The 10,979-nt window shown below is 49.1% G+C and overlaps 1 protein-coding gene and 1 pseudogene across 1 annotated transcript in view; both read right to left on the bottom strand.

Moving 5' to 3' along the window:
* LOC105528035 overlaps positions 1–1,441 on the bottom strand; it is a 26,441-nt pseudogene extending 25,000 nt beyond the window's left edge.
* Positions 1,263–10,979, bottom strand: part of KCTD2 (potassium channel tetramerization domain containing 2) — a 27,945-nt gene continuing 18,228 nt past the window's right edge. The window contains exons 5-7 of the mRNA XM_011964515.1: positions 7,023–7,118; positions 4,886–5,011; positions 1,263–4,140 (exon numbers count right to left, since the gene is read on the bottom strand). Coding sequence (XP_011819905.1) covers positions 4,111–4,140; positions 4,886–5,011; positions 7,023–7,118 — 252 coding nt within the window. The 3' untranslated portion in view covers positions 1,263–4,110. The remainder of the gene's footprint in view (positions 4,141–4,885; positions 5,012–7,022; positions 7,119–10,979) is intronic.

The raw sequence follows: 10,979 nt of genomic DNA, 5'->3' as shown, positions 1-10,979 counted from the left end.
TCGGCCTCCCAAAGTGCTGGGATTACAGGCAGAGTTTTGCTCCTGTTGCCCAGGCTGGAGTGCAGTGGCATGATCTCGGCTCACTGCAACCTCCACCTCTCAGGTTCAAGCGATTCTCCCGCCTCAGCCTCCTGCATAGTTCATTTGGCTAATTTTGTATTTTTTAATAGAGATGGGGTTTCTCCACATTCGTCACGCTGGTTTCGAACTCCCGACCTCAGGTGATCCACCTGCCTCGGCCTCCCAAAGTGCTATTACAAGGGCGAGCCACCGTGCCCGGCCAAATCTCCGTTTTAATAATCCCAATGTCTTCCCACTGTTCTCAGGTCCCAGGAGTAAGGACTGCACCCGGCAATCCCCACATCTGTGATGCCTCAGTGTCCACTCCTGCCCTTTCTCCACTACCAGTTAACAACTGCTGTGGTCTCTCAATTGGACCCTGACGGATGCACCCACATATCCCGTTCACTAAACTGTGTGAGTCCATTTTGTCTCCCTATCTTAAAGTGCTGTCCGGAAGGGACTAACACCTTCTGAGGATCCCACGCCCTGCCTGATGCTGAAGTGATTGATACTTGTTTGTTGGTTACTTGTCACCAAATGTTTCTCACTCATCCTCTTCCTTGTACCTAGTCACTCACTCTCTTCCAGAAAGACTTGTCCCTTAAAAACCATCTCACGGCCGGGGATGGTGGCTCATGCCTGTAATCCCAGCACTTTGGGAGGCCAAGACGGGAGGATCACCTGAGGTCAGGAGTTCAAGACCAGCCTGGCCAACATGGCAAAATACTGTCTCTACTAAAAATACAAAAATTAGCCAGGCATGCAGGCAGGCACCTGTAATCCCAGCTACTCAGGAGGCTGAGGGAGAATTGCTTGAACCCGGGAGGCAGAGGTTGCAGTGAGCCGAGATCGCAACACTGCACTCTAGCCTGGGCGACAGAGTGAGACTCCATCTTGGGGGTAAAAAAAAATCTCACACTCCTCCCCTTGTCTCTTTCCAGCTCTCTGGTGGGCAGCCCATCTGTCCCACCTTCTGTTTCTCTGCATTCTCTGGATCTTTTCAGATTCAGTAAAATGAAACAGAGGAGGCAGAAGGTCCAATACCCACTTTGGCGGTTTCAGTAGCAGGAGAAACGGACTTGGTTAGCTGACCCGGTGAGAAAGGTAGTTAAGTCATCTCCTGAGACCCGTGAGAGAACCATCGACAGGAAGTGACAGTGGGAACCGGGAGACTACAGTAATGGAAAACACCAGAGTTCTTGAGATTCAGAAGTTTGTTTCGTATCTTTATTCACAAAAAAAAGTCACAGCATTTCAGACTATTCAAACACACAAACAGGAACAGAGGGTGCCCACCAGTGACAGCCTCGTCCCTAAGGTCTGGATCAAAGGCCACGCTGGACGGTGGGGTGTCCTCTCGGGCCTCCTCTCTCAGCATCCCGTGGCTCCCTGCCCCCGGCCTCACTGACACCCCCAAGAGCTGTTACAACTGTGCAGAAACAAAGCCACTTTAGAGGAGGCTGGGCCCTACTTCATTGCCATGGAAAAAGGCCAGATTCTGAGGAAAAGACAGAATCAGTGCTACTGTGTCATCAGCTGGGGGATGCTGGGCACTCCTGGGCCTGGCTGGCATCACCTGTGTCCCAGACCCAGGGCAGAGAAAAAGACAGGACCCTCCCCACTTGGCAGTACTGGGCAGCAGAGTATGGGTCACTGGTCACGTGACAGCCCCAAACTGACACGCAGACCTCTCTGACGTGATCAGCCAGACACTCGGAGGGCAGAAGGCTTTCAAGAAAGAACGCCAGCCTGGTTCCTAAAGGGGGTGGGTGAACAACGCTCCCAGAAATCTTAGGAAACCAGAGTTCTGGAGCACTGGAACAATACAGGTGTCATCGGGTTGCAGCGAGGAGGGAAACTTGGTGAACACCAGCCCTCCGAGAGGGCGGAAATACCACTCCTGTCTATTTCTCGGAGCACGTGCCTTGGGGCTCAGGAGCAGTCTTTTCATGAGGGCAACTGTGGAATCTAAGAGGAATGAAGGAAACGGCGCCCTCAGGAGGTGCTCAACATTGGTGTCTGCCCCCCAGGCCTCCTTGCTGAACCTGGTGAGAAAGCTGGGGTTGGCCTAGGAGCCCCAGCCCACGCTGATCAGGCATGCCCTAGGAAAGCAGATAGGGATAAGCGCCTCAACAAGACTGGGCACGAGGCCGCAAACCAAGCTGCTTTTCCTCTGTCAGTCTGACATTACTCACTGGACCTGGCCAAGGAGCACCTCTTCCAAAGTCTTCCATCCTACCTGGCTCAGAGCAGTCCTTCCCGTGATCACTACTTTCCTTGGCTACATCTTTGTTTTTTTTTTCTCTGAAAGATATAACTGGATGGATGCCTGTGACTGTTGAAGGGGTGGCCGTTTTTACTGAGGATGGCAGTTCATCTAACATTTTACAGCTGTAAAATGTGGTGTGTAGATGTGTAGACATCGATGCGTCAGCAGAAACCCCTGTATACCAGGTTCTATGCTATGCTACAGACACAGAGAAACAAGGAGAGTGAGGGTCCTAGGGAAAAGTTAAGCCATCTGGGCATGGTCAGGTCAGAAGCTCAAAAGACATTGGGCAGAGTCTGTAGTCATCTCCAGAAATTACTACCCAGACACACCTTGACAAGCAGGTGAGCTGTGGAGCACAGAGAACATCACCTTGGAAGGTGCCCAGGAGCACCTGGCTCGAGGAGGCTTTCATAGGAGCAGTCCCCAGAGCCCCTTCCCCTTCCCCATGCCATCTGCCATACTACTGAAAGTTATCAGGGACGGACAGGGTCCCCTGGCTCCACCGCATTCCATGACTGCTCGGCGAGACCCACGTGCTCGGAGAGAAAGTGTGGACACAAGCTCTGTGGACGCAGCCCGAAAGAGGGTGCTGCCGCATCGGGATCCTCGCCAGCATGGCACTCCAGAAAAGAAAGTAACGGCGGGGGTGGGGGGTTGGCAGAGACACAGGCGGTCCCCAGGCTGCCTAGCACATACATACACACCACTGAGGACAGTACAGAGGGAAGCAGGTCCGCCAAGGTTAGAAACCAAGAGACACAAATATTGCACATTCAGTCAAGGCATTTCCAAGAGACAGTCACGGAAATAACTCTCTCTTTAAGACACAACAACATAACACATTTGGCAACTTTCAAAGAAACAGCCTTCCCCACTCCAAGCCATCAAAGGGTCCATAAGTGCCTTCATCTTTGGTCCAGTTGAAAAAGCCAGGGAAGGAAGACAGGCTTAACGGGGAGTAAGAAGAGGCTGCAGGTGCAGTTCCACCAGCTCCCTACAGCTCCCACTTGTCTGACTCAGTGCAGGACGCCGCCTGTCTCAAACCTCCTCTTGGAGGGAAAGTAAGCTCTCCAGAGGGTCCCGGCTGCTGGAGAAAACTTAGGCAAAGCTGCATGTGCTGGCAGCCGGGAGCCCCAAATCCAGAGCAATGATCACCAACCTCCAACCACAACAAAGGACACTCTATCCCTCCTTTCCTTGGAGGCTCTATTCATGGGAATGTGGGGTACTCTGGCAACTCCGTTTTACCTTAAACCTCCATTCCACAAACTGCAGCTAGAACCCTTTGCATGTGCTGCAGGTCTTTGAAGGTGCATAGGAGGGACGGTGTTCCGAAGCAGCTAATAACATCCAATGTGGCACACATAGGGTGAAACCATGGCACGGCACAGGAACAATCCTCTTTGCTCCAGCTTCCTTAAAGTACAGGCCATTTCCAAGGAGCTAGGCCTTCCGTCCTCATCCCCCAGATTCCCAAAAGGCTCCGACTGGGAACCCAGCCCAGTTGCTGTTGTAAAGATCTGTTCTAATACTGGCTAAGCAAATGAAAGCAGGTTTCTGAAAAGGTATATTCTGCAGCCAGAAGTCGCATCTGTCTTCAGAGTCCTATGGGTGGGGAGGGAGTTCCTTTAGTTTTGACCAGGACACTTCTTCACAGGGGGCCAGGCTCAGCTGTGCTTTGCAGTGGCTCGGTCACTGGACAGGAGCGAGGTTTCACTTCACAGAGGGGCTCTGCTGACTGCTCTCCTGAAGGTCTGGAGTTTTGGGGTCTTAGTTTACATCCGCGATCCTCTCTCCTGAAGAATCTGGAAGTCGGAGATGGGGGAGAGGCTGAGGCTGACGGAAAGAGAGAGGCGTCAGGGGATGCTTTCCACTGGACCCGATGAGTGGCATGATGGTCCTGTCATCCCAGAAAGCAAGCAGGGGTGCAGCCTCAGCCTCACCCGCAGTGCTTCTGGTGCGAAACTCTCTTGCTGGACACAGCTGGGTCTAAAGCTTATGTGCTGTTGGACCAAAGCTTTGCCAACTGAAAGGAAGTGGTTCCAGCTTACCTGGTATCCACGATTTAGAAGCTGTGTGTGTGTAGGAGGTGTGAGGAGGGTGCACAGTGGAGGGAAAAGAAACAGTGTCAAACAATTTTCCAGGAACTTAAGGGAGGTAAAGTTCACGAAGGTAAGAAAACACCCTTTCTCCTGAGGCAGTGAAAAAAGAACAGTTTTAAAGAACAAAGGCAAAACACTTTCCAAGTCTGAGTTCAGAAATCCTACCCTGTAGTAATTAGTGGCAACCAGCTTTTCTTTTTCATTGATTCAGCAGAGGATGGAGAAAGTCTACTCTTTTTAGGTTCGTATTTCCCAACTAAACAAACCGTCAGTGCTCCGTAAATCCCAATTGAAATTACAACAGTCAAAAAGAACAAAACGAGGGGAAAATGCAACGCTGGCTCTAGAAGGCCAGAGAAGAAGTGAGGAGCAAGAGTTCAGGAAAAGCCCACGGAGGCGGTGCGAACAAGCAAGCCAGAGGCAACTGCCCGGGGGAGGGGCTCCTTACCTTCGCCTTTTCGCTCGGCTCTATGACGATGCCGTTGGTAGAATTATTTAGTTCTCTGGAGACAACACAGAGGAATTCTGCCTGATCCTCATTGCCGTAGTTATAGGAAGATCCAATGCTGATGAGCTGATGAACCAAGAATACAGTGAACATTCACATGGCAACCTTAACATACGAAAGTGCTACACAATCACCCCTCCTCCAACTGAACTTTTGTTTTACTTCTCAAAGATTTATCCTTTATGAGTTCTCAAAGGTTTAACTCTTTATGAGTTCTCTGCGACTACCAAAGCCCCAGGGGAGAAATGGGCCTATTCTTCATCTGGGCGTCATCGGTGAGGCCTCCCCAGGAGGAAAAGTATGAGCTCCACTGTCCCCTCACCCAAGCTCTGAAGTCCCCCCACAGTCAGTGGCAGGATTAACACGCCCACGCCCCCTCGAGCACACCCAGGGGAGACAGAACACATCTGTGAACAAAATGGACACTTGCTTCAGTCACATACAGAGCTGGCTCCTCTATCAGCAGAAGCCCTAGACAGGAGACAGGAGGCTCTGGAAAGCACCAAGTCAATCACTGATCCGCTACTGGAAGTCATATGCTGCTGATACTTTTTATTTCCAGACATGGTCTAGCTCTGTCACCCAAGCTGGAGTGCAGTGGTGCAATCACAGCTCACTGCAGCCTCCACCTCGTGGGCTCAAGTGATCCTCCCACGTCAGTCTCCTGAGTAGCTGGGACTACACGTGTGTTCCACCATGCCTGGCTAATTCTTTTATTTTTGATAGAGAAGGGGGGTCTCACTATGTTGCCCAGGCTGGTCTCCGAACTCCAGGACTCCAGCGATCCTCCCACCATGGCCTCCTAAAGTGCCAACATTACAGGTGTGAACCACCGTGCCCAGCATGCTGGTACTTCCAACCTTTTTGGAGTATAGAATTCAGAATTTAATTCTAAAGAGGAAATACACATGCAGGGGAGCAGCTCAGGGAGAGGGTGAGGGCATCCCAGTGAGCAGGCGAGGCCTCATGTGGGTGGCATGGCTGACTGCAGTAGGATGGGGCTCGGGCCGCCTCCGCCCGCCTGAAACTAACTTCCTTATCCAGAAGGGAGGCAATGAGAACACCTCCATCTTCCCACAGAATAGTAATAAGATGAGAAATGTAATAAGATGAGAAATGCTACAAGAAAGTATTCGTTTTAGTTTCACAAAGAATACATTAAAAAAATCCTTTGCTTAAGAGCGCATATTGGGAAAAATACTTCTGGAGTGGAGGGCATTAAACTCTTGGCAACGTTTTACAACCCATGCCCAGTAAGAACCAGGCTGACAGACACAGGCAGAGTGGATTCTGTGGTGGAAGCTAAGTGTGAGGAATAATCACCGTGGGCTCTGAAGACAGAGACAGCAGCATTAATGCAAAGTGTGAGTTTTCTTTTAGAAGGTAAGCGTCTGGTGAGACAGCTGTTGACCTCTTAAAACTCTACACATAAGTAGGCATAATCCATATAAAATCATATTTACTCTGTTCTCTCTGGCCTTCCTGTGTTTTGAAGGCAACAGACAATTTAACAAGTCTGCCATCTACTGGAGGAAAACTGAAGCTCCAACTGTCATAGCTTTGTTTTGATAACTCAATCGTAAGCCCGAGGCGGAGAGAAGCGGGGGAAGCGACCGCACCACACTTCCCATGGCGCCTGATCCTTCCTAGCACAGCTGTTCACCAAGTTCTTCGTGGTGGATTACACAGACATTCAGAAGCAAAAAGTTTTGACCCGGGGAAAAGAAATGGAAGGATTGCTGTCGAATCCCAGTCTCCTTTAGGGACTCATTCTACAATCCCTGTGAGGGAACAAAAACCAAAGGCTTTGAGGCACTTCAAGCCTAAACCGCTCATTGGCTCCCCTGAAAAGTCTGGGCGTGAAGCTAAGACATGATGCTCCTCTGCTCCCCCAACTCCTCATGTACCACTAGGGCAGCAGTGCCCACCAAATGGCTCTTTGCCCATGTTTTGGAATAGGATCCCACCTGGCCCTACCCATCTCCCATGGTTATTAATTGACCATCTACAGTGATTGTTTGAAGAGCTGCAGACCCCTTGAACGGGGCCTGGGATTGCTGCTCTGTAAGAGATGTACCTGTTCGAATTTCCAGCCGTCAGACATCGTGGACACCATCTGTGTGAGCTCTTCTTCCTGACACTGCAGGACTCTGTACACGTGCTTCACGGGGCCCTGCAATGACCAGGCGCAGACTGAGAACAGCACCAAGGACACCACAGTTTGCAGCTGCCCCAAGGAGGCTCTTCAAATGAATAAACACTGAAAAGGAGTTTGCTTGGAAATCTTTTCTTGGCAGCCACCCACTATCTCCTTTTACAAATAGTACTGTGGCGTTTTTTTCCCCTTCTCTTTAAAAAATGTTTTTCTTTTTAAAAGGCCACAAGCCAGCATACTGTGGCTTTTCAATAAAAACATATCCAAGGAATGAAATAAAAAAAGGTAAAATAATTCTGAACTTCAGAGGTATGAATGATTGAGCAACTATGCCGACAAATTTAGATTTAATCCATTTCCCCAAGTCAAAAACAAGGTAAAATTATTTATTATAATTATTTTTTAAAACACAGTCCCACTTTGTCACCCAGGCTGGAGTGCAGTGGCATGATCTCGGCTCACTCCAACTCTGCCTCCCGGGTTCAAGCGATTCTCCTGCCTCAGTCTCCTGAACAGCTGGGATTACAGGTGCCCACCACCACGCCTGGCTAATTTTTGTATTTTTAGTAGAGACGGGGATTCACCATGTTGGCCAGGCTGGTCTTGAACTCCTGGCCTCATGATCCACCTGCCTCAGCCTCCCAAAGTGCTGAGATTACAGGCATGAGCCACCGCACCCAGCCTTATTATTATTTTTGAGACGGAGTCTCACTCTTGCCCAGTCTGCAGTGCAATGCCACCATCTCGGCTTACTGCAGCCTCCACCTCCTGGGTTCAAGCAATTCTCCTGCCTCAGCCTCCCGAGTAGCTGGGATTACAGGCATGTGCCACTACGCCCAGCTAATTATTGTATTTCTTTTTTCCTTTTTTTTGAGACAGAATCTTTCTCTGTTGCCCAGGTTGGACTGCAGTGGTGCCATCTCAGCTCACTGCAATCTCCGCCTCCTGGGTTCAAGCAATTCTCTTGCTTCAGCCTCCCAAGTAGTTGGGATTACAGGTGCCCACCACCACGCTTGGCTAATTTTTGTATTTTTAGTAGAGACGGAGTTTCACCATGTTGGCCAGGCTGGTCTTGAACTCCTGACCTCAGGTGATCCGGCCTTGGGCTCCCAAAGCGCTGGAATTACAGGCATGAGCCACCGAGCCCAGCCAATTTTTTGTATTTTTAGTGGAGATGGGGTTTTGCCATGTTGGCCAGGCTGGTCGTGAACTTCCAACCTGAGGCGATCCACCCATGTCGGCCTCCCAAAGTGCTGGGATTATAGGTGTGAGCCACCACGCCCAGCTGACAATGCTGTATTTTTTCTAAAAGAGGTATAATTATCGCCGGGCACAGTGGCTCACCCCTGTAATCCCAGCACTTTGGGAGACAGAGGTGGGCGGATCACTTGAGGTTGGGAGTTCGAGACCAGCCTGGCCAACATGGTGAAACCCCATCTCTACTAAAAACACAAAAAATTAGCCAGGTGAGGTGGCGCACGCCTGTAATCCCAGCTACTCAAGAGGCCGATGCAGGAGAATTGCTTGAACCTGGAGGCAGAGGTTGTGGTGAGCTGAGATCGGCCATTGCACTCCAGCCTAAGCAACAGAGCAAGAAAAAAAAAAAAAGAGGTATAATTATCATTAACCAAAGTACTAAGGATTTTAAAGATTTCCTTCCATATTACACACAGGACATATCCTCTGAAGATTTTAATTGGTTCTAACCACATATTTTAGAAACCAATTGTGTAAGTAAAAAATTTATATTAGCACAAAAGATCTGTGATGTTGGCCACATCTGTCCAAGTCCCAGGTATTTAAGATGCCATTATATTGCCTCTTTTTCCTCTCTTCCAAAGTAAACCACTTGTGCTCTCAAATGCACCAAGATCAATCACCTACAAAAAATACTATTATAAGAAATAGGAGGCTGGGCGCGGTGGCTCACACCTGTAACCCCAGCACTTTGGGAGGCCGAGACAGGCGGATCACTAGGTTAGGAGATCGAGACCATCCTGGCTAACACAGTGAAACCCCATCTGTACTAAAAGTACAAAAACTTAGCTGGGTGTGGTGGCGGGTGCTTATAGTCCCAGCTACTCAGGAGGCTGAGGCAGGAGAATGGCATGAACCCAGGAGACAGAGCTTGCAGTGAGCCGAGATCACACCACTGCACTCCAGCCTGGACGACACAGCGAGACTTTGTCTTAAAAAAAAAAAAAAAAAAAAGAAATAGGAGTCTGGGTATGGTGGCTCACGCCTGTCATCCCAGCATTTTGGGAGGCTGAGGTAGGTGAATCACCTGAGGGCACGAGTTTGAGGCCAGCGTGGCCAACATGGGGAAACCCTATCTCTACTAAAAATACAAAAATTAGCTGGGCATGGTGGTGCACGCCTGTAATCTAGCTACTCGGGAGGCTGAGGCAGGAGAATCGCTGGAACCTGGGAGGCAGAGGTTGCAGTGAGCCGAGATCGCGCCACTGCACTCCAGCCTGGTCAACACAGCGAGACTCTAAGGAAAGTAGTTAGGCAGCAGCCACTAAGAGCTAAAAGGTCATGAAACTGAAGGTCGGGCTGAGGCCTGCATCTTGGGCTCGGCTTGAACGCTGCCTGTGTGAGGGCTATGGGTAAGCTCAAGGAGGTAACAGGTTTGAAAATCCACACACAAAAAAATAAAGAAAAATACAAAATGAAACAAAATGAAAATCCACACATGGCCAACTTCATCTTAGAGTCATGTACAACTAGTACAAAAGAAGGTGTCTCTGAATAACATCAAATCCATTTTCCAGTTTCACTACATAACAAGGACAGATGGAAAGATGGAAAGACAGTTAACATCAAAAAGGTCTTGACATTCCTAGAACAAAAAAGTTTCCAAAGGGGTATAAATCCACAAGCCTTCAGAATCTAGAAGACTAATTAATTTAATTGTGGTCATCAAACAGAAATCTTATAATGCTCTCTAGCAATTAGCTAATGACGAAGAAGGGAGAATGCTCAGGTACCATGACTTGAATCATTTCAAATTACATAATTCATGGTACCATCAAAATCTATAGTAAGCAATCACTTTTTTTAGAATGTGGGAAATTGAGGGTAAGGCTAGATTACCAAAATGTCTAAACTATTAAATATCTACAATAGTGAAAGACACCACGTCAACCTAAGATAGCACAGAGATTGGTGACACTGGATCACATTTCAAGTGGTAATCTGCAAACCAACTACAAAGCCACCTTTGAACATCAAAAAGGAGCCTTTCATCTGTTGGCTAGATGGAAGAAAACTAAATGAATAAGCCCTTCTCTTCACCTTTGCAAACTGCTGGAGATAAAGTGGATAAAAGAGTTAATTTTTCGGCCGGGCGCGGTGGCTCACGCCTGTAATCCCAGCACTTTGGGAGGCCGAGGCGGACGGATCACAAGGTCAGGAGATCGAGACCACGGTGAAACCCCGTCTCTACTAAAAATACAAAAAATGAGCTGGGCGCGGTGGCGGGCGCCTGTAGTCCCAGCTACTCGGGAGGCCGAGGCAGGAGAATGGCGTGAACCCAGGAGGCGGAGCTTGCAGTGAGCCAGGATCGCGCCACTGCACTCCAGCTTGGGTGACAGAGCAAGACTCTGTCTCAAAAAAAAAAAAAAAGAGTTAATTTTTCATCATTAGTGTCAGTTATTCATCCAAATATTTCATTTAGACTCAGAAAACTTTTTTTTTTTTTTGAGATGGAGTCTCCCTCTGTTGCCGAGGCTGGGGTGCAGTGATGCCATCTCAGCTCACTGCAACCTCCGCTATCTCAGTTCAAGTGATTCTCCTGCCTCAGCCCCCCGAATAGCTGGGATTACAGATACCCGCTACCGCACCCGGCCAACTTTCGTGTTTTTAGTAGACAGGGTT

This window comes from Mandrillus leucophaeus, unplaced genomic scaffold (assembly GCF_000951045.1).
Source record: "Mandrillus leucophaeus isolate KB7577 unplaced genomic scaffold, Mleu.le_1.0 Scaffold1, whole genome shotgun sequence".
NCBI classification, from domain to species: domain Eukaryota; kingdom Metazoa; phylum Chordata; class Mammalia; order Primates; family Cercopithecidae; genus Mandrillus; species Mandrillus leucophaeus.
The sequence above is the reverse complement of the archived record's forward strand: the minus strand, read 5'-3'. Positions and strand labels throughout refer to the sequence as shown.